Here is a 20366-nt window from a genome sequence, read left to right on the forward strand (position 1 = left end):
ACAGTTGAGATAATTTGAATATTTTCATCACCACTTAGTATAAATATTCATTAGTAGAGTGAACATTTTTTTCAAACGAAGTCATAATTTGCGTTTTTTAATAATAAATAAACTAGTTCTTCATCGATATCACTCACTGAAATTATCAAGGTTTCGTTGAGTTTAAAACTTTATCATTTGTGACTTAGTTTGTCCTTCGAATTTGACACGCTTTTTTACTCCCCCGGCACTGACTTCCTGATCTTTACTGAACGAAAAGTCTTTCCACGCTTAACTTTTAGACAGTTCAAAAATTTGACCGCGCCTACTTGTATACCTCAAAAAGAGCCGCTGATAGTTCTTCTAGCACTCTATGAGCTAATGTGAAGATGAGAGACCAAAATTCACTATTTACCTGCCAGTTAAAGAAAAAGAGATGAATGTACCTAAAAGCGTCTTGAGAAAAATAGGGAAAAAAGAATTAGTTCTGAAAAGAATAGATGTATCCCTACTTTTTACTTTATGTAGCCTGGTAGCAAGGCTATTATGAGTAGCAGTTCATGAGGGCTGAACGAAGGCAATTGTCATCCCCACTTTTCATGCCCTTTGGAAATCGTGCGTCTCAAACTGGCGGTACTTTTGATCCTCGTGGCGGTCTCAGGTACGAGACCCGTCAAAGAATATAACATTTAACCAATAGGGGCCTAATAGCAACAAGCTCCACGCTGGTGGTATGGGCACGCCTACAAATCTCGCTTTTTCATTCCCCTACCCATTGCTTCATGATGTTGCTCCCATATCGGTCGTTTTGTCTCCATCTCTTTCTTTCTTAGTTACTCTTTTAACACATCAACATGCTAATGTACTAAATTTTAAATTTTCTTAAATTACTTTCAATACGAATTCTAAGTTAAAATGAATTTAAAATATTATACAACTTTAGTTTTCAATAGATTAAAAATATATATTTTTATTGAATTTTCATTACCACATAGATAGATTTATTTTTAAACCACTCATAATCTTCTGTAATCATTAGTATTAATAAAAGATGTACAATGTTCATTTAAAAAATAATAATATGCCATCAAAGCAAAATTTTTCATATTTTCATTCAAATCTTTTTTGCAATCTAGATAGATTTAAAAATTAGAAAAAACTTTACTAATCCTTGACGCAAATGATAAAGAATAAGTGAAAACACGTAAAAATTTTAACATTTAGTTCCGTAAAATTATGAATTATTTTGACAAAAAAGTTACAACTAAATGTATAATCAAATTGAAGTACATTTTTTATGGTAATGGTTAAATTTGTGTAAAACCAATTTTATTGAATATTTTATAACTGTTTGAATAAGTAACGATTTATAGTATTCAAATCCTCGCACATGCATTAATCATACTGGTAACTTTGATTTTCGAATAATATATACCGAACAATGAAGAAAGAAGACTCTAAAGTAAATGGATTTCAAATGCATCCACGTAGTGTTCTCTATTTATTTTAAAAACTAATTATTTTATATCGATTGTATGTTAAATACAAATAGGATAGATACATAAAGATTATGTTCATGTAAAAAATTCAATGATTAAATTTGAATGAAAGATTTTGTTTTTCTATACATAGAGCTTTTTGAAGGCTGCAGTCATATTTTGATTTAAAAATCATCATGTATTGATAATTTAGTGGCTACATAATAATGCCCCAATTTTTTTATGTGTTGTTGCTTTTTATCAGGTCAGGAGCTAGTGAATGACAGTGAATGCCTCGAAAAATGATTTATTTAATTTAAAATACAACGTACATTGGTCCAATCTAATCGATTTTAAATTATAAATTATATTTACTTTCGTTTGATCGATACTCATTCTTTTAACAATATAAGAGTGTAAAAATATTCAATTACAAAATTACTTAAGTGAAAATTTGAGTCTCTTCATAAACTTACACTGAAGAAATAATTGTTGAATTATTTGATTTGTTTTGCAAAATTCAAGCCTGTTATCTGAATCAAAACTCACGAGCAGTGATTTTTCGGTAGGATTTAGTATATCAAATTTGGTATAGAAAGAATTTGAAGTATATTTTAGTAACCTTTTCTTACGATATTTACGTTTATGTTATTTAAATCTCAAAATACTCTTTCAATATTTATAATATCGTTATTAATGAACAGATGTATAAAACTATTGAATTGCACAAATAAAAATATGTTCATTTTGAAAACGAAGTCTGTAAGATCCATATCACTGACTTATTTAATAATAATAATGATAACAATAATGTATATATTCATTAATAAATCTTTTTCCCAATAATAAAGAATATGAATTATAAAACATACAATTTTATTTGAAAAACCAGTTAAAACCCCTCATAGACATTCATTCATTTAACTCGATACTATATACTTTGATATTATGAGAAATTCAAAAATTTATGAAAATTTACCAAGAACTTAAAAAACCTTATTAAAAAAACTAATTTATCAAGCATTTTCATCGATTGAATATCACTGAAAAGTATAATTTCGGTTAAATTTGGATTATACAATAATGATAAAGACAGCTGCATCATAGATAGTAAATTCGAGAAGCGTATATTGTCGATCATATTACACTGCCCTAAAATCACTTTTGCCATACCTAAGTAAAAAGTGAGTTAACTTCAAAGTGTCATATCTCAGTCATTAAAGATCAGATCAGGATTTTAAAAATACCATTCGGAAGGTCTTTACAAGCTATTCACAACTATATGAAGTATGATAAGGTTCAATTATCTATTCACCAATTGTTTTCAACAAATAAAGAATCGAAAAAATCAGTTTTTCTCGTCATTGCTATTTCACTCGCAATATGAGTAGAAAATCTTGTAGAAACATTCGAAGCCCATCAATTTGTAGGTTTTGATAAGTCCTTCAAATCTGTTTAACTTAAATTGTCCTACGTGCATTTTTCACGAAAATACGGGCGTTTACTGGACCCTGATATTTTTTGAAATTCTAAGATTTTGATGAGTCAAAACCATGATTATTCTAAAAATCGAATCCATAAATATTACTTCATATTCTATGTACAAAAACAAACATTTTTTGCACATAAGATTTTTTCCCATCTTATTTACAAAGCCGTGCTCGTATGAATGAAAAAAAAATTGAAAAATGATATGAATTATTTCTCTACAGTTAAACCACCGTATTTTTGTGAAAAATGCACGTAGGACAATTTAAATTAAACAAATTTGAAGGTCTTATCAAAACCTCCGAATTGATGGGCTTCGAATGTTTATACAAGACCTTCTACTCAAATTGCGAGTGAAATAGCAACGACGAGAAAAACTGATTTTTTAGATTCTTTGTTTGTTGAAAACAATTTGTAAATAAATAATTGAATCTTATCATACTTTATGTAGTTATGAAGTGCTTGTAAAGACCTTCCGAATGGTATTTTTAAAATCCTGATCCGACATTCATTGATTGAGATATGACACTTTGAAGTTTACTCACTTTTTATTTAGGCATGGATTGTAGGGCAGTGTATATACGAATGAGAATAAAGCGTAAATTAAGAGAAACTCGTAACTGTTTGCTACAGTTATCTACACGTGAGATTTGAGAATTCTTTATAAAAAGTATTACAATAAATGAATGAGCTTGAGGCTAGTTTTATCTTTACGCTAGAGTAACAATTTTCATTACGCGATGATTACAACATTAATATGTATCGATAATATATTTGTACAAGAATAAGAAAAAATATTGTGTGTATTGAAAGCTAAAAAATTTACAAAAATGTAGTAGAGTTTGAAAAATTTACTAAAGTTTAATAAACTTTTCCAATTTTTATTCAATTTTGATCAGTAACGTATAATTCTTTTAAGAAGCTAATGGTTCACTATCGTTATTTTCAATAATTGTAAAATATTTAATACTTATTATGAAAAACCATAACTTTTCTTAATCAATCAATAAAGTGAAATGATAAGGCCACAAAAATCTGAGTTGTTTTATACTTCAGTACAAACAAATACAACGAAAAGCTTCTTTCATTGCATCGGAAAAATAATAAAAGAATCTTTTAATTGAACTAACAGCAAAAAAAATTGGACAAAAATATATAAGTAAGTATATCCTAAAAATATGTATCTCACATTAGGTAGAAAAATTAGGTAGTTATTTCTCATGTAATTTTGCTCTTAATTTTTATTGGAAACTTTTAAGGATTCAAACGAGACCTGGAATCGAAAAAAATTTTATTTTATCTTTTAGTAAGTTACTTTCTCGCCTTTCTACAGCATTGCTTGAAACTTTCTAATGTTTAATTTTTACTGGGATACAACTATTTCTGTGAGCCTTTTTCAAATACTTTGCGTTTTAAATTTTTTCTTCCATTCCTTTTTTTGGCGTTTTACGTATTTCCGAAAATGCACTTTAGTTCTCGTAACTTTCAGAGCCAAGCGTTTAAATTACAGCTCGAGGGTTTCATACGCTTCTTCAGAACATGAATATTTATGGGCAAGACCTCAGGCGAGTTGATCGGACCCGTAGTTTACACTGCACAAACACTTAAGCAAATTGTTTTTAATTTTATATTTTTCACGTTATCTCCATCATAAATCTACTGATTAAGAATAACCTATAGGTTCAATCACCTCGCCTGAGGTCTTGTCCATAATCCCATTCATGTTCTGAAGAAGTGTACGTGACCCTGGTGCTGTAGCTTTAACAATTCGCTCTGAAAGTTACGAGAAGCGAGGTGCATTTTTAAAAACGAAAAAGAAGAAAAAATTTAACATACAAAGTATGCATAAAATCTCACAGAAATGTCTGCATCTCAATAAAAAATAAATGTTTTCTAATTTAAAAAAATTCTACTGAAAGAAAGAAAAATCCTTTCCAAAAATTGAATTAAATTTTTCTTCTTATTTTAAACCCCCTTTAAGACCTCAAGTCTCCTTATCACTAGGACCTGAAATTGGCGTTTTTCCTAATTTATACCTTTTTTTAATGTTAGAAAAAATTGTATCTCCCCCCCCTGAGTGAATTTAAAAAAACTTGTTAATACATTGATTTCATTACAGAAATTGTCTAAAATGTCTGGAAAGAAACTGCCAAAGGGTTGGAACACATTGAGAATTAACTATTATAGAGATGAACATAAGATTCAAAGTTTAATAAATTTCGATTCAGACTTCTGTCATAAAATATTCCTGGCAAGTATCCTTCTTTGTCATCTAATACTTTCTAAATTATTTTTATAATAAGATACCGAATCTATACTAAGAGATACAAAAATTCCTTGAGTAACGAAAAAGATACATGAAACCGTTAAAAGAAATCGCTGAAAATAATAAAACATCAATGTTTCTCATGGTTTTTTTTTTACTAATTATTGGACATTTGAATGAACAGAGAATTATTTCTAAATAACAGATGTTTTTATTAATATAATCTTATGCGTAGATTTGATTTTTAAAATTCCTAATTTTATTTTTACTTTTTAAATGAATCTATTTTCCATAATTGAATTTTTCAATTACTTTAATTAATTTTTTCACAAATCTCTTTATAGATTACAAATAACTATCATGTATATAAACAAAAAGTTACATTATTTACCTCTTTTAAATAAATATTTAAAAGTATATATATCTTGCATACTTTAATTCGCTATTTATAACGATTATGCAATTGAAAAAAGCAAAGCTTTCATGTATATGTTTTATGACAATTGACCAAGAGTTCATAGAACATACTTAAAATTCGAATCTAAATAATCTTAGTCGACTCTAAATTAAAATAGCATAGGCAAGTTATACAAGCCTTAGTGAAAACTACTCGAGTTTCAAGAAATCATTTCACGTTGACTAACAAAAGTAAGTTTTTCAATTAGTTATTATATTCGTATTAGTATAAGTGTAATGAGATAAATGAACATGAAAAAGAAACACATACACATTTTTCATTAAGCCATCATCGTTACTCCGAAACAGTATATAGCACAGCTCAACTAATAGGGAGCTGGACTTGTAATCGTCTGATCACCGGTTCAAGTCCAGGTCTCAGGATAAATATTTCAACTTTTTCACCTACCTTTATTTTTGTTTTTGAAAGTATTTTTAATTATTAAGATATTAATAAATCAAACATTCATTCCACTTAAAATTGTTTTTTTTTCATTATTTGTCTTTTGGAATGATTGACATTATTTTTCGTAAAAACTACTTTTTTTTTATTATTGCATGCCAAAAAAATATATGATCTTATTCGAGATAAAAATGTCAGATATTGATTTCACGAAATTTCCAATAAACTTTCCAAAATATCATTATCGTTGAAAATGATGTAATTGTTTGTTTCAATTTTAGATACAATCAAAAACGTCTTTATTTTCAACAAGGGTAATTTGAAATATTCTGAAATAGTCTATTTTGCACGCCTAGGGGGTGAAAAACTAGAAAGTCTCAGAGCACGTGTAATTTATCATCCAAGGCGAAACCGAGACTGATAATCACGTGTTCTGAGACTTTTTTTTCGCTACATAGATGCAAATACAATTTTTTGTGAATCCCCCGGCTTAAATTAACATTTTTATTTCGCTCAGCGGGAGTAAAATATTGCTTTAGGTTGGGGTGGCACAATAAATAATTAATATTGTGTACATAAGAAAAGTTTTTACAAAACCAACTCTCGTTTATTTTACAAGCGTTTACAGACTGTTTTTTTTTTCGTTCACTAGTTCTTGAGAAGCTTTAAGACTTCTATTTTGTTGAAGTTAATAAGTTGCTATAATATAGTAGCTTCAATAACATTTTTTTGTTGTATAGTTTTTTCCGGATATTCTTACTGAAATTTTATGAAAACTTTTCAGTTTATTTCGGAAAAATCATTGTTCCAAACATAATTACTAAATAATCGATTTATTTTTACGGTAGAATAAAAAATTTTATTTGCTTTCAGTTTTTTTCTAGTAAGAAGTCTGGGTTATAGTAACTAATATTCTCATTACTGTTTAGTCAATAAAAAAACCAAACTGATGAATTAATTATAAGTTATATTGAATTTTACATACTTATTCATTCGTTAAAATTGAAAGTTTTTACAATCGAATAAAAAAGTACTATAAACTTAATGCGGGTTAGAATCGTGCATTATATGTCTTCCATTTAGTATCAGATCATCAATAATTGGAATGGTTTAATCAACTACTTTTTTTCAGCAAAATAATATAACCTAAGAAATGGAACATAAAATAAAGAGATATCATGAATATTATATCTTGAGTAAAATTATCCTCTTGGAAATCGAAATATTGCAAAACTTGATTTCCGTCTTCGATACAAGGTAAATCTTCGTCGTTGGGATAACAAGCTGCAAAAAAAAATATTTTATAATGTATTAGAGATCAATTTTTGAAAATACAAAAACATTAATTGTATATAGAATAGATGAGTACCATAAAATAAATATGTATTATTAATAATATAGTTCTAACCGAAAATCAAATTTCATTATTTAAGTTCTCTTGACTTTTCTTTCGTGAAATTAATTTATATTTTAACCTATAAATATTATTTCATTAAGTGTTTTCACTGCATGATTCAATGTTATAATATAAGATAATATAAGAAATCATCTGAAGCTGATGATCATCTTAGTTTCGCTGAACATAGTGAAGTTATTCCCATACTTGATGGCTAAAGGCGAGAGATCTCGTTTTGAGTCCTCACGGGTTGAAGCAAATTTTTTTCTATGTACATTTGCTCTTAAAAAACATAAAGCCCTTAAGTGATCTCTTAAGGGCTCAAAGGGGGCTTAAAATCGGAAAAATTTTATTTTCCAGTGGGATTTTTATCTCCTTTCCAATGCATTTTTCAAAACACCAAGATTTTAATCATTTATTGAGATATAGCCATTTCTGTGAATTTTTTGTATACTTTGCGTGTTAAGTTTTTTCTCCTTTTTCGTTTTCTGGCATTTGAAAAGTGCACCGCATTGTCGTAACATTCAGAGCGAACCGTTGAATTTATAGTACCAGGGTCGCAAACACTTCTGTAGAACATCAATGATCACAAACACAACCCCGAGCGAGGTGATCGAACTCATAGGTCACTTTCAATCAGTAGATTCATACAAAAAGAGAAAAAAAGTAAGTAAGAAAAAAAAGAAGTAGTAAAATGAAAAAACCTCGCCAGGGGTTTTGTTTGGGACCATTGATGTTCTAAAGAAATGTACGCGGCAAAAAAAGCTCACGGAAAAGCTGTATCTCAGTGATTTATCAAAATTTTGAAGATTCGAAATATGCATTGGAAAGGGGTCAAAAAGTCCTACTTGAAAATAAAAAAAATTTCAATTTTAAGCCCTATTTGAGATTTTTTGTAAAGATTTGGGATATCTGTTTTGGCGTTTGTGATATGATAAACGAGAAAAGATGTTTTTTCACTGATGGCTCTCAAAATTCCGAATCAAATAAAATCTATAAACCGATCAATTTTAAATGAAACTTTTTGTGGTAACGATATATATAAAATAAACAGCTTAGATGAATCGAATAAAATATAGGTGGAGTTTTAATGTGAAATTTTATACATTCATATAAAAAACTGATTTAAACATAATTAACTTAGTCACCAGTCACCACAAGAAACCAAGACTAGTGTGTACTAACATTTAAGTGAAACTTAAAAAATGTTATGATGAACTTGGCGTATTTGACTATGTGTGGCTGTCTAAAATAAATAAAAATTGTCCTCATGGGTCTGATATGTTAAAATAGTTATTAATGTAACAAGTGCCCAAAAAGCTGGGCACGTGTTGCATACAAAATTTTATGCAATAGTAAGCGAAAAATACTTTCATTTAAATGAGTCATTTTACCGCACAGCCGTGTCCAAAATGAGGCATTTTACCACACACCAGGGTCGAAATGAGGCATTTTACCGCATACAAGTGTCCAAAAATACTTTTTGCGCACTAAAAAATGTGCGAAATAGTTATTTATGTAATAAGTGCCCAAAAGGCGTTTTTGGGCACGAGTGTGCGGAAAAGGCACGAGTGCCGGCTATGCCGGCACGAGTGGGTGTTTTTTCCGCACACTGTGCGCAAAAAGTTGGGCACGTGTTGCATACAAAATTTTATGCAATAGTATGACGAAAAATGTTTTTTTTCGCACATTTTTTTGTGCGAAAAAAGCGTTTTTGGACACTTGTGTGCGGTAAAATGCCTCATTTTGGACACGAGTGTGCGGTAAAACGCCTCATTTAAATGAACGTATTTTTCGCCTACTATTGCATAAAATTTTGTATGCAACACGTGCCCAGCTTTTTGCGCACAGTGTGCGGAAAAAACACACACTAGTGCCGGCACAGCCGGCACTCATGTCTTTTTCCGGCACTCGCGTCTTTTTCCACAGCCACTCGTGCCCAAAAACGCCTTTTGGGCACTTGTTACATAAATAACTATTATGCAATAGTAGGCGAAAAATACGTTCACTTAAATGAGGCGTTTTACCGCACACCCGTGTCCAAAATGGGGCATTTTACCGCACACAAGTGTCCAAAAACGCTTTTTGCGCACTAAAAAATGTGCAAAAAAAGACATTTTTCGTCATACTATTGCATAAATGTATATTTTATTGCTGTTTTTCCATTGCTCAAAAAGTTTTAAACGGCCTCACTGATTTAAGACTAATTTTATTACATATATTGGAGTATTTTTGTATTTTTCAACACTTGGGCAGTTAAGTTACATCTTAAAATTGCTCTGTATCAACATTCCATGTGAACCTTTTGAGTAAATGGGCTGTAATTTTCAGGAAGTGTTCTACATGAGAATGACTACAAACGCAAGGCACTTTCAAAGTTATTAGGACAAATGAGCACTTTTTTGAGGCTGTATTATAGCAGTATCTTCATTATATCATGTTTTCTATTAATGAATAAATGTACATATATGACTGTCAAATTGTTTATGATTAATGAAGACGTTTGAAACCACACATCTAATGAACAAAATCACCCCTATGGTCATGATTGAACCATCTGTTCTAACTGGGTTCTACGACTCAGGGTGTACCTGTCAGGACTATGGGCTTGCTTCTTCAAGGAGGGTTCTATGGTGACAGGTGACCTCAATTCACATATTCCAGAGTGAAAAACAAAAATTTTTTCTTAATTTTTAATCAATTTTTTTTAAATCCAGGTTTAAGGTACCTTTCCCCCCTTAAGTCTCTTTCATAAAAAAAATTGAATCTAAGTTTTTTTCAGGACTCAAAATCATAAGTGCGACTCATGACTCGGAAAAGGGGGCGTAAATGTGAACTTAGCACAGTGCTAGAAAATAATGTACGATAGGATCTTTTTAAGAACTTGTATAATTGTTTGTCTAATTTTTTAAATTTGGAAATTATATTGAAAAATATTATTCGTTCGTGAAGAACTCAATTGGACTCTAGACCTCTTCAGCATCCGGAGTACATCATGAAATCAATTACAAACATTTAAAACAGATTTACGGAGTTTCAGTAATAAAAATGTCAACACACTTTTGAAAAATCTAGCAAACAATCTGATAAATTCACACAACTTTTTTTACTTATTCTAAAAGATTTTTATTCTTTCCTTTCCTTTAAGATAATCCCTTTTAAGGGGGGAAAGGTACCTTAAACCTACATTTGTAAAAAATTTATTAAAAATGAAGAAAAAAATTTTTTTGGAATAAACAGAGAAAACTCTGTTTTTTTCACTCTTTTTCAAAAGTTTTTTACTCTGGTAAATGTAAATTGAAATCCCAGTCACCATAGAACCCTCCTCGATGAAGCAAGCCCACAGTCCTGCCAGGTACCCCTGTGCCGTAGGTTCCAGCTAGAACCGATGGTTCAATAATGGTCATTGGGGTCTCATTTTGATCATTAGATGTGTGGTTACAAACGCAAGCACTTTCAGATTTTTTAATTAGTTATACACAATTTGCCAGCCACATATACATATTTATTCATTAATATATATGATAAAATGACAGATTATGCTACCATATAGCCTGAAAAAAGTGCTCATTTGTCCCAATACCTTTGAAAGTGCTTGCGTTTGTAGCCATTCTCGTGTATAACAATCCCTGAAAATTTCAGCTCATTTGCTCAAACGGTTCACATGGAAAGTTACGGCAACAAAGCAATGTTAGTATACGCTAATATGGGTTTTATGGGGAAACTGGTAACTCAGTCGATTATGTCCAAATCAACTTTTCACACAAATATACACAATCTCACATTAGAACTTGAACTCAGTCCTCTACCTACTCACTCACATTCATAAAACATTGGATCTATAGTTGGAAAAAAAATCACTCAAAATTGATCAATTATCACTAATCTTGTTTATCACATGTAACAATATACATGAATAATATGCATGATACAGTCATGTACACATATATAAAGTATAGTGACATACATATACACTGATGTATTGCGACCACACAAACGATTTTCGTTCGCAAGATTAGTCCGTGGACGCAGCGAGCGAGAAAGAGACACAGAGGAGAGAAAGCCGCGCAATAGTATGAGCTCTCGATGTCACCACTCTCGCGACGTAGCTCACGTGACCAAGCAGTCACAACTCTCACTCATCACTCCCTAAGGAGAAGAAAGGGAAAAGGAGAGCGCCCCACTCACATGGGCTGACGCTTAAGGTAGAAATGTGAGTTCGAAGCCCAGCACGTTTAGTTTATTGTAACTTTTCAATTACGAATAGTCAAATTCGCATTAGCAATTTTTAGTTGTTGTTATCTCAACTTAGATTGTTCATTCTATTTTACTTACTTATCGATTCACGTGAACCAATCTCTCGCGACGCGTGAATTGCCATAGAATCGAGATCGGGATCAAGTACGCGGCACGAGAGTTTCCGTTTCGTGTATGAGATCGCGCGGCCAATCGTGAAATTGTGTCTGCAAAACAATCGTGAGTGCATATCGCAGCGCGAGTGAAAGAGCAGAACGTAAGCATTTTTCGTGAATTCGTGTGACCAGATTCAAAGTACCGCGAATCCGAAGCCAATGTGAGTAGCGACGCCACTACCCCCTGCCTAGCTTGGAGCCCGTTTCCACTAGACTACACCTCATCAATCGCAAGAGCTTCCTTATCAGGTCTTAGAAATTATTTAAGCGCCGTTAGAAGCTCTCGCCCATTCACTCTGTCTCAAACTATGTTTGACTTCATCCTTGCTCAATGCAAGGGAGAGTCAAAGAGAACGCACATCATTCATTTTCGGATAACCCATACTCGCGAGTTCTCTATCAAAATTCCTGTGCAGGGACCAAAAACCAAGCGCAAGCGGGGCCCCAGGAGCAGCTGTAAATCAGTCGACCCCGACTCTGAAGGTAAAGTCCTGTTAGTTGTAGAAAAGCAAGGCTGACCAAGCTTCGTAATCCGAAGTAGTCAGTGAGCTAGCTACACATATTTCAAGATATATCTATGCGTAAGGCTCAGAATTTTTTAAATAAACCTGCGCTCGTATGTCACCGATCTTGACGCGCTTTTGGCATGCTATAGTACATGGTAAAAAGGTCTCAAAACCAAAATTTTAGACCCCCTCCCCCCCTCCTACCCCCCTCCACCCCTATAAACGTCCATTTTCTATCTATATTTTTTCTGAAGGCCTGAAGCAATTAAAAATCTGAAAAAATTCACAAAAATACTTTTAATAAACTGAACAACCTCGAATTTTTTCAGATTTTTTAAGTGCTTCAGGCCTTCAGAAAAAATCATTGAACATTTTGAAAATTCATGTACGGCGCTACGATGCAATACAAAGCCCGATTTTTTTTTCACTCATATTTGGCATCAAAATACATAACCACAAATTTTTTCAGATTTATTCAGAGAGAACGCTGACGTCTAGAGCCGAAAAACCCCATTTTTTAACGAAAATAATTTTTTTAGGACGATACGAAGCCTTGAAAAATCTGGAAAAAATTTTTTCTCGTTTTCTTCATTGAAATACATTACCTTGAATCTTTTCAAATTTTTTAATTGAAGGCGATAGCATCTATGGCTGAAAAACGCTTTTTTTATAAAAAACGGTTCCTGGAACCCACAGGTTCCGGTAAAAAAAATTTGAAAAAATTTTTTTCGAATTTCTTGTCAAATTTTAATAAACTTTGACCGTTGCAAAATTTCGATTGGAGCTTCCTAGCTCATTATAGAGCATAACAAAGATTCGAGCGAAATTCTGAAGAAATTTGAAAAATAATGTAACTGTGATGAATGTCTTCAGAATTTCGCTCGAATCTTTGTTATGCTCTATAATGAGCTAGGAAACTCCAATCGAAATTTTGCGACGGTCAAAGTTTTTCAAAATTCGACAAGGAATTCGAAAAAAATTTTTTCAAATTTTTTTACCGGAACCTTTGGGTTCCAGGAACCGTTTTTCATAAAAAAAGCGTTTTTCAGCCATAGATGCTATCGCCTTCAATTAAAAAATTTGAAAAAATTCAAGGTAATGTATTTCAATGAAGAAAACGAGAAAAAATTTTTTCCAGATTTTTCAAGGCTTCGTATCGTCCCTAAAAATTATTTTCGTTAAAAAATAGGGTTTTTCGGCTCTAGACGTCAGCGTTCTCTCTGAAAAAATCTGAAAAAATTTGAGGTTATGTATTTTGATGTCAAAAATGAGTGAAAAAAAGATCAGGCTTTGTATTGCATCGTAGCGCCGTACATGAATTTTCAAAATGTTCAATGATTTTTTCTGAAGGCCTGAAGCACTCAAAAAATCTGAAAAAATTCGAGGTTGTTCAGTTTATTAAAAGTATTTTTGTGAATTTTTCAGATTTTTTAATTGCTTCAGGCCTTCAGAAAAAATATAGATAGAAAATGGACGTTTATAGGGATGGAGGGGGGTAGGAGGGGGGAGGGGGTCTAAAATTTTGGTTTTGGGACCTTTTTACCATGTAATATAACATACCATAAGCGCGTCAAGATCGGTGACATACGAGCGCAGGTTTATTTAAAAAATTCTGAGCCTTACCCATCTATAAAGTCATGATCTATTAAATGAGTAATGTTTATCACATTTAAATCTGTTCAGTCAATAGATGATGCCATAAATCGTTATTTGATTCTTAAACTTACACTGATATTTACTGTTAATTCGCATGCAATCACCTACCCCGTGACGAATTCATTATACTAAAAATCATCCTCACTTTGGTATTAATTTATTGGGTCGGAGTAAAAGGAGACGCGAAAACATTAATTTATTCGCGTCAACACTTTGATACGCGTATGCTCACGCACGCTTAGAAAGCTCGCGACGCGATAAAAGTGCATCCCAGTATATATGTCAATTTACATATGTACTGCTGTATTTCTTGAATTTGATCTGCTAAATATGTCACATTTTCATAAAAAGCTATTGAAACATCTTCATAGATTTATTATGAAACACTATGTCAATTGCAAAGATACAACTTCACTGTACATGTACTTTTTTCACTTTCAAAAGAATGTAATTTTTAGCCATTGGAAAATCAAGATGCAGTCAGCAGACTGTTATTGACATTTGATCCAGGCTCGCGCACGAAACAGAGAGAGACAGCAGATATGTCGAAACCCACGAGCTGCGAGTGGTGGCTTTACTGTACACCTATAGCCATGTAAACAAAGAAATTTCTGCTAGATGTACTCTAACCAAAGAATAAAACGAGTATCAATAGATGGCGCTAGCGACTTATGAAAGTCTCGAGATTCATGAGAGAATGGCAACGATATACCTTTGAGTTGTTTCATTCATTTTTTCTAAATAATAATCGTGAAAGTAACGGTAGTTAATAGGCTGTACATCACGATACAGTTAAAATTTTAAAATTCCGATCATGTCACTGGGAAGCTGAGGAAAAATGTTATCAAAAAAGTCAATAAAAAAAAAATTTTTTTTTGAGATTTTTGGTACCTTTCCCCCCTTAAGATGACACGTACGTCATTAAAATAAAGTAAATACTCTCTAGTTCTATCTCTCCTTTTATAATTAGAACACTCACATTGTAGAGAGTAAAAAATTCACCAGATAGTCATTTGTCTGTGAATGAATTATTTATTTTATTTATTCAAAAATAGTGACGTGAGATACTATTTTCATTTATATAAGGCACTTTTTACTATTATTCGCCCTATTTCTTTATATAAACTCAATTATTGTTTACTATCATTTGCAATTTTTTATATATCATAGCCCACTTGAGACACTATTGATTGGAACCTTGTAATATAAAAACTGTCAATGTAACAAATCTCAATTTACTTACAAATATTATTGATATCTTTCCAATGTATTATTGAGATTGTTTCTGTAGAGTATAGGAGCCATGAAAAATACTTCACCCATTGAATATATAAAGGCAAGGAACTGTAAAAAATTAATAAAGAGTCTGCTTAGTAACAAAACAATCCCAATGTATAAATAACATAAAAAATTATTGAGCTATTTCTATAAATTCTTAAACTATGTTCATGCTTACTGAAAATGTACCAATCTTTGACTAGTGGGGTACTGTTGGTTTTTTGTGTAAAATGTGATAAGAAATTCAAATTTGAATTGGAAAACTCCATTTGTATGCTCCGAACCTTCTACAAATGGAAAAAATGACTTCAAGTCCGAAAATAAACATTTTCGTTCATCTTCAGTACTGAAAAATGTTCTTTTTTTACCAAAAAAAAGTTCTCATAGAAATTTTATAATCGTGTTTCTAAAACAAACGCAGATACCTTGTTCAAGAAATTTATGATCATGTATGGTCGCCGGGGTTGCCCACATGCATGCTCGCGTGTTGTATTTAGTTCGGCAGTTATTATGGAGCTAGATATATGAGTCAAGAAACATTGTTTTTCTATAATTTTCCTTAATAAATAATGAAGTCTGTTAGTCTGCTGATGAACAAAATTTATAGAAAGTGAGCTATAGATCAGTCGATTAACATATTACAAAATTGGCCTAATCGAAGAAGATGAACATATTTATTTTTGGACATTAATGCTATTTTCAGTTATTTTGTAAATATGAATTTTAAGTACAAATTAGTAATCTACATCAAATTTTACATAAAAAACCACGATTTTTTCATATTAACCCCAGAAAATCAGTATTCCAAGCAAAACAACATCAGAAAAAGAAAATTCAACTTTAAGGCCCTACATAGATCCAAGAGGTTTGGACCTAGAGGAATATAGATATAGCATATAGTGCGACGAGAGTCTGGACAAGACCTTGTCTCTGTCTCTCATAAAGCCAATACAACGATAATTTGTACTTATTATGAGATCTGTTACAGGTTCAGCGGCGTGACCACGAGCTGATCGCAACAAAGAGAGAGAGAGAGACATAAAATCACGTGGGTGGCATAGTCCAGTCAAATTAGTTTTAAAAGTGAAAAAATTCGCAACTACAAATTCACACCGGGAAAAGTTAGTGTTAGATGTTAGAACTGAAGTAGTGTAAAAGCAACAATGCAACTGATGGGAATGTAAACAATTGGGCCCCTTGAAATTACCAAAATTCGTTTTTCAGCTGTAGTTTTTTCATCATAAACTGTACGGAAAAAAAATCCAGATGCAAAATTTAGGTCCTTTTAAGACGTACAGTTTAAGGTATTCAAAGTTGAAATCGGTTCATTTGTTTATCCGTTAAGTTGAAAAAACCTCCAAATATGGCAATTTTTTCAATTGTTTATAACTTTGCAATAAATTAAGCCAAGGTCATGAAACTAAGGGAAGATGTGGCCCTCGCCATGACAAACAAAACGCATTTTTTATTTTTGCGCTGTTAGTGTCGTACGCAAATTGTGGCAAGAGTAAACCAGTAGAAAGTGCTTGGCGACCACACTGAGAGTGACCACACAGCTATACTTTTTACGCTCATGGATGAAAAAAGGAAAAAAGCACTGGCTCGGCTGCGGAAATGGAACATAAAGTCTTTCGACGAGGAGCATTGCCGGTTCAGCAGCCGAGAAGACTCAAAAGCTAATGGGCTTCGTGTCATACGCATACGATGCATCAATGGCTAGATCTACACCTAGGAAAGCCCGGCCCCCAGTGTACTGGTGGAATGATGACATCGCTCATCTGCGCTGTATCAGTGCGCGCAGAACTGCTCAGCGAGTGTGAGTTGACAGAGCACACTACCATTCTCGTTATAAAGAGGCAAGATCGGAGTTGCGAAAAGCGATAAAGTATAGTAAGCATCAATATTGGAAGGACCTACTCCAGTCAGTTGACGACTGCCCATGGGGACGACCATACAAAATCGTTATGAAGAAGCTGCAAAACCAGATCATGCTGTCGCTCACAGACTTGCCCCTGGCAACACAAACAGTGCGGACGCTATTTCAACGCCATTCGGATCGTGGTAGAGACAGCGAGAAGTGCAATTGCCGGCAAACGTTGGAGACGAGGCACTAAGAACTATTGTGCGATAATAATGCTGGATGTGAAGAATGCTTTCAACTCGGCTAGATGGTCGAGAGTACTGCAAGCGTTCATGAACCTGGGGGTCCGAGACTATGTGTTGAAGCTTATCAGAAGTTACTTCAGTGAAAGAATACTATTGTATGATACAGATGAAGGCATGAGGAGGTATAAAGTGACTGCAGGTGTCCCTCAAGGATCCGTATTGGGACCAACTCTTTGGAATATCATGTACGATGGTGTATTGAGAGTCCAGTTTCCCCAAGGTACTAAAATTGTCGGTTATGCTGACGATATAGCAATTGTGGTAACGGTGATGCACTTGGAAGATGTCACACTGAAAGCAAACAGAGTAATTAGAATTGTCCAAGGTTGGCTACAAACAATTGGCCTATAACTGCGCTCTTGCGCGTCATGCTGAACGTCGGAGGACCTAGGCAGTCCCGAAGAAGGCTCTTCGCTTCAGTTGTTGGATCTGTAATCTTATACGCGGCTCCCATCTGGCATGGGGCACTGAACGTCAAGGCCTATTCTAGACAGATCAGCTCGGTAAGGCGACGAATTTGCTTACGAGTTATTGCTGGCTTTCGCACGATTTCAAATGATTCGGCATGCGTCTTCCCGGGTGTGCTACCCTTGGACCTTGAAGCGGACGAAAGAAACAAGGCTTCATAGAATTGGCAATAGAGAAGGCATTCTCTTAGATAGAGATAGAACACTTGAGCGAACGCACTTTTCAGATGATTGGCAGAGATGATGGGCTGGGTCAAAGAAAGGAAGATGGGCAGCAAAGCTAATCCCGGACCTAAGACCATGGGTTCAGCAGGAGCATGGGGAGATGAACTACTATCTCACTCAGCTGCTGTCGGGGCACGGATGCTTCAGGGGATACTTGTGCCGTTTTGGGCATGACGACCTGGTGACTTGCTCTTCTTGTCCTACAGAAGACGAAGATGCAGAGCATGAACTGTTCTGCTGCCCGAGATTTGCGCATGAGCGCGAATCTTTATGGAATGCAGCTGGGTAGCCGATAACCTCGGAAACGGTTGTAGCGTACATGCTCAGCTCGAACTTAGGCTGGGAAGCGGTAAGTTCATTCGTCTCCACTGTAATGAAGCAACTGAGGCTTCAAGAAAGAGCCAGGCATGCTGTTTGAAGTGTGCTAAGTGGCACTTGATGTGCTTAGTGTATGGCTTAAGGGGGCGCCCTGAAACCGAAGAAGAGCGGAGAGTATTACATGAAACTAAAAGAAGGTTTTGTTTCTCAGTTCTGTCTCGGTCACCGGCTGAGGCAGAGAGAGGATATTATTGCGGTTTTCTGACATATCGATGGTTAGGGGGATGCTCTGAACCTAAGGAAGATTAACGAACACATGGTATGTGAAATTAAGATATATGTTCCTCATCGCTGACATCGAGATGATGTAGCGCTGAGAGATTATTGAGCTTGGGCTGATGCTGAGGAACGTAGGCTCTGAGGTTGACTCCCGCCCTTCCCCCGGCCCCTGTTTGACATGCTGCAAACATGGGACTGGGTAATCAACTGGCGGGTGACAATTATGGAACAATCAAGATCCAAGAATGAAAACTGCCCCTGAACCCCGAATCACCGCTTGGTGAATGGGGGATGTATGAACTAGGCAGATTAAGATGCAAGAGTGACGCTGTTATAGGGGTGCCTACGAAATAATGTCTAACGACGGTTCCGGTGGGATGCCTGATTTCACAGGGGCCACTGTCTGCAGAGTTTACTCTGTCCACATCTGACAAAAAAAACACACACACATGTAGAGACATAATGTGTGTTGATTGTATTGCTAAGTTCAACATTTTTAAAATTTATTAATATGTTATTATAGACAAATAATTTTACTCACAGAGTTCAGTTTAGAAAAAAATCTGAATTAATAATTAAATTTTGTCAGATGAGGAACCGGCCTGCGAGCCCAACGGCTTCTTGGACATGCAAATTGACTTCGAAGAATTTAACGTGGCTTTAGAGGATAAAAAGGACAGTGCCTCACCTGGAATGGACGGTGTTAAATTTGGAATTTTCAAAAAGATACAGATAAAATACAAACTCCAGCTATTGGACATTAAATTTCAACAAAATGATTAAGCTCGGCGAATTTTCATACTCTTGGCCAGACGTATTCGTGTATTTTATCAACATTTAAAATAAAAAAAAGTGTGTGGGTGTATTATAAATTTAGAGTATTACATCAAGAATAAGATAGGAACTTTATGTCATCTGAAAATAAACTGCATTTCTTGTCAATAGACATCGAAAAGTTACACGAAAAATGAGTTTTTTATAATAATTTAAGTTAAAATTGATTTTTTTTTTAATTAAAAAAAATACTTTCGATCTAAAATTCAAAATAATACTGTAAAAATATCTTACCTTAATTTTATGAATGACCCCATAGTTATCATTAAAATGTAATCAAATGGAACTAAATAAGCCATGGCCAATGAAATATTTTTGAATGCGACTGAAAAAAAAAATCCTAAAAAAATTATAATAATTAATTGATACAAATACCAATGCTGAAAGTAGTGTGGTCGATTAGATTAGTATTGCTTCTTATTCAATTATCTTTAAAGGCTCATATGGGTAAATCTGCCTACTTTTTAATATTAATTCAACAAAAAACAGTATCTTAATATTGTATATAACTTTTGTTATCGTATAAGCACATTAAAAAATAGTATACTATTTGTCAAAATGACAAAAAGTAGAAATTTTGCGGAAATTTTCGAAATTATTAGGCCCTAAAGTAGTTAAATGTTCTCGTTGCACTGCGCAGTTTCTACTTAAGGGCTCAAAGGGGGCTTTAATAATTATATATTTCTATTTATTGTATTAAGCTGAAAAAGTGAAAAAAAATTTTTTTTCAGAAAACAGGCATAAGAGCCTTTTTCAATA

The 20366-nt window shown here is 33.4% G+C and overlaps 1 protein-coding gene across 1 annotated transcript in view; it reads right to left on the bottom strand.

Annotated features, from left to right (window-relative positions):
* Positions 1 to 6975: 6975 nt before the first annotated feature.
* The window catches only part of LOC106649152 (protein scarlet), a 56521-nt gene continuing 43130 nt past the window's right edge, over positions 6976 to 20366 (bottom strand). The window contains exons 8-10 of the mRNA XM_023462597.1: positions 19842 to 19947; positions 15284 to 15384; positions 6976 to 7354 (exon numbers count right to left, since the gene is read on the bottom strand). Coding sequence (XP_023318365.1) covers positions 7185 to 7354; positions 15284 to 15384; positions 19842 to 19947 — 377 coding nt within the window. The 3' untranslated portion in view covers positions 6976 to 7184. The remainder of the gene's footprint in view (positions 7355 to 15283; positions 15385 to 19841; positions 19948 to 20366) is intronic.

The sequence above is a fragment of the Trichogramma pretiosum genome, unplaced genomic scaffold (genome assembly GCF_000599845.2).
Source record: "Trichogramma pretiosum strain Unisexual culture from Peru unplaced genomic scaffold, Tpre_2.0 scaffold128, whole genome shotgun sequence".
NCBI classification, from domain to species: Eukaryota; Metazoa; Arthropoda; class Insecta; order Hymenoptera; family Trichogrammatidae; genus Trichogramma; species Trichogramma pretiosum.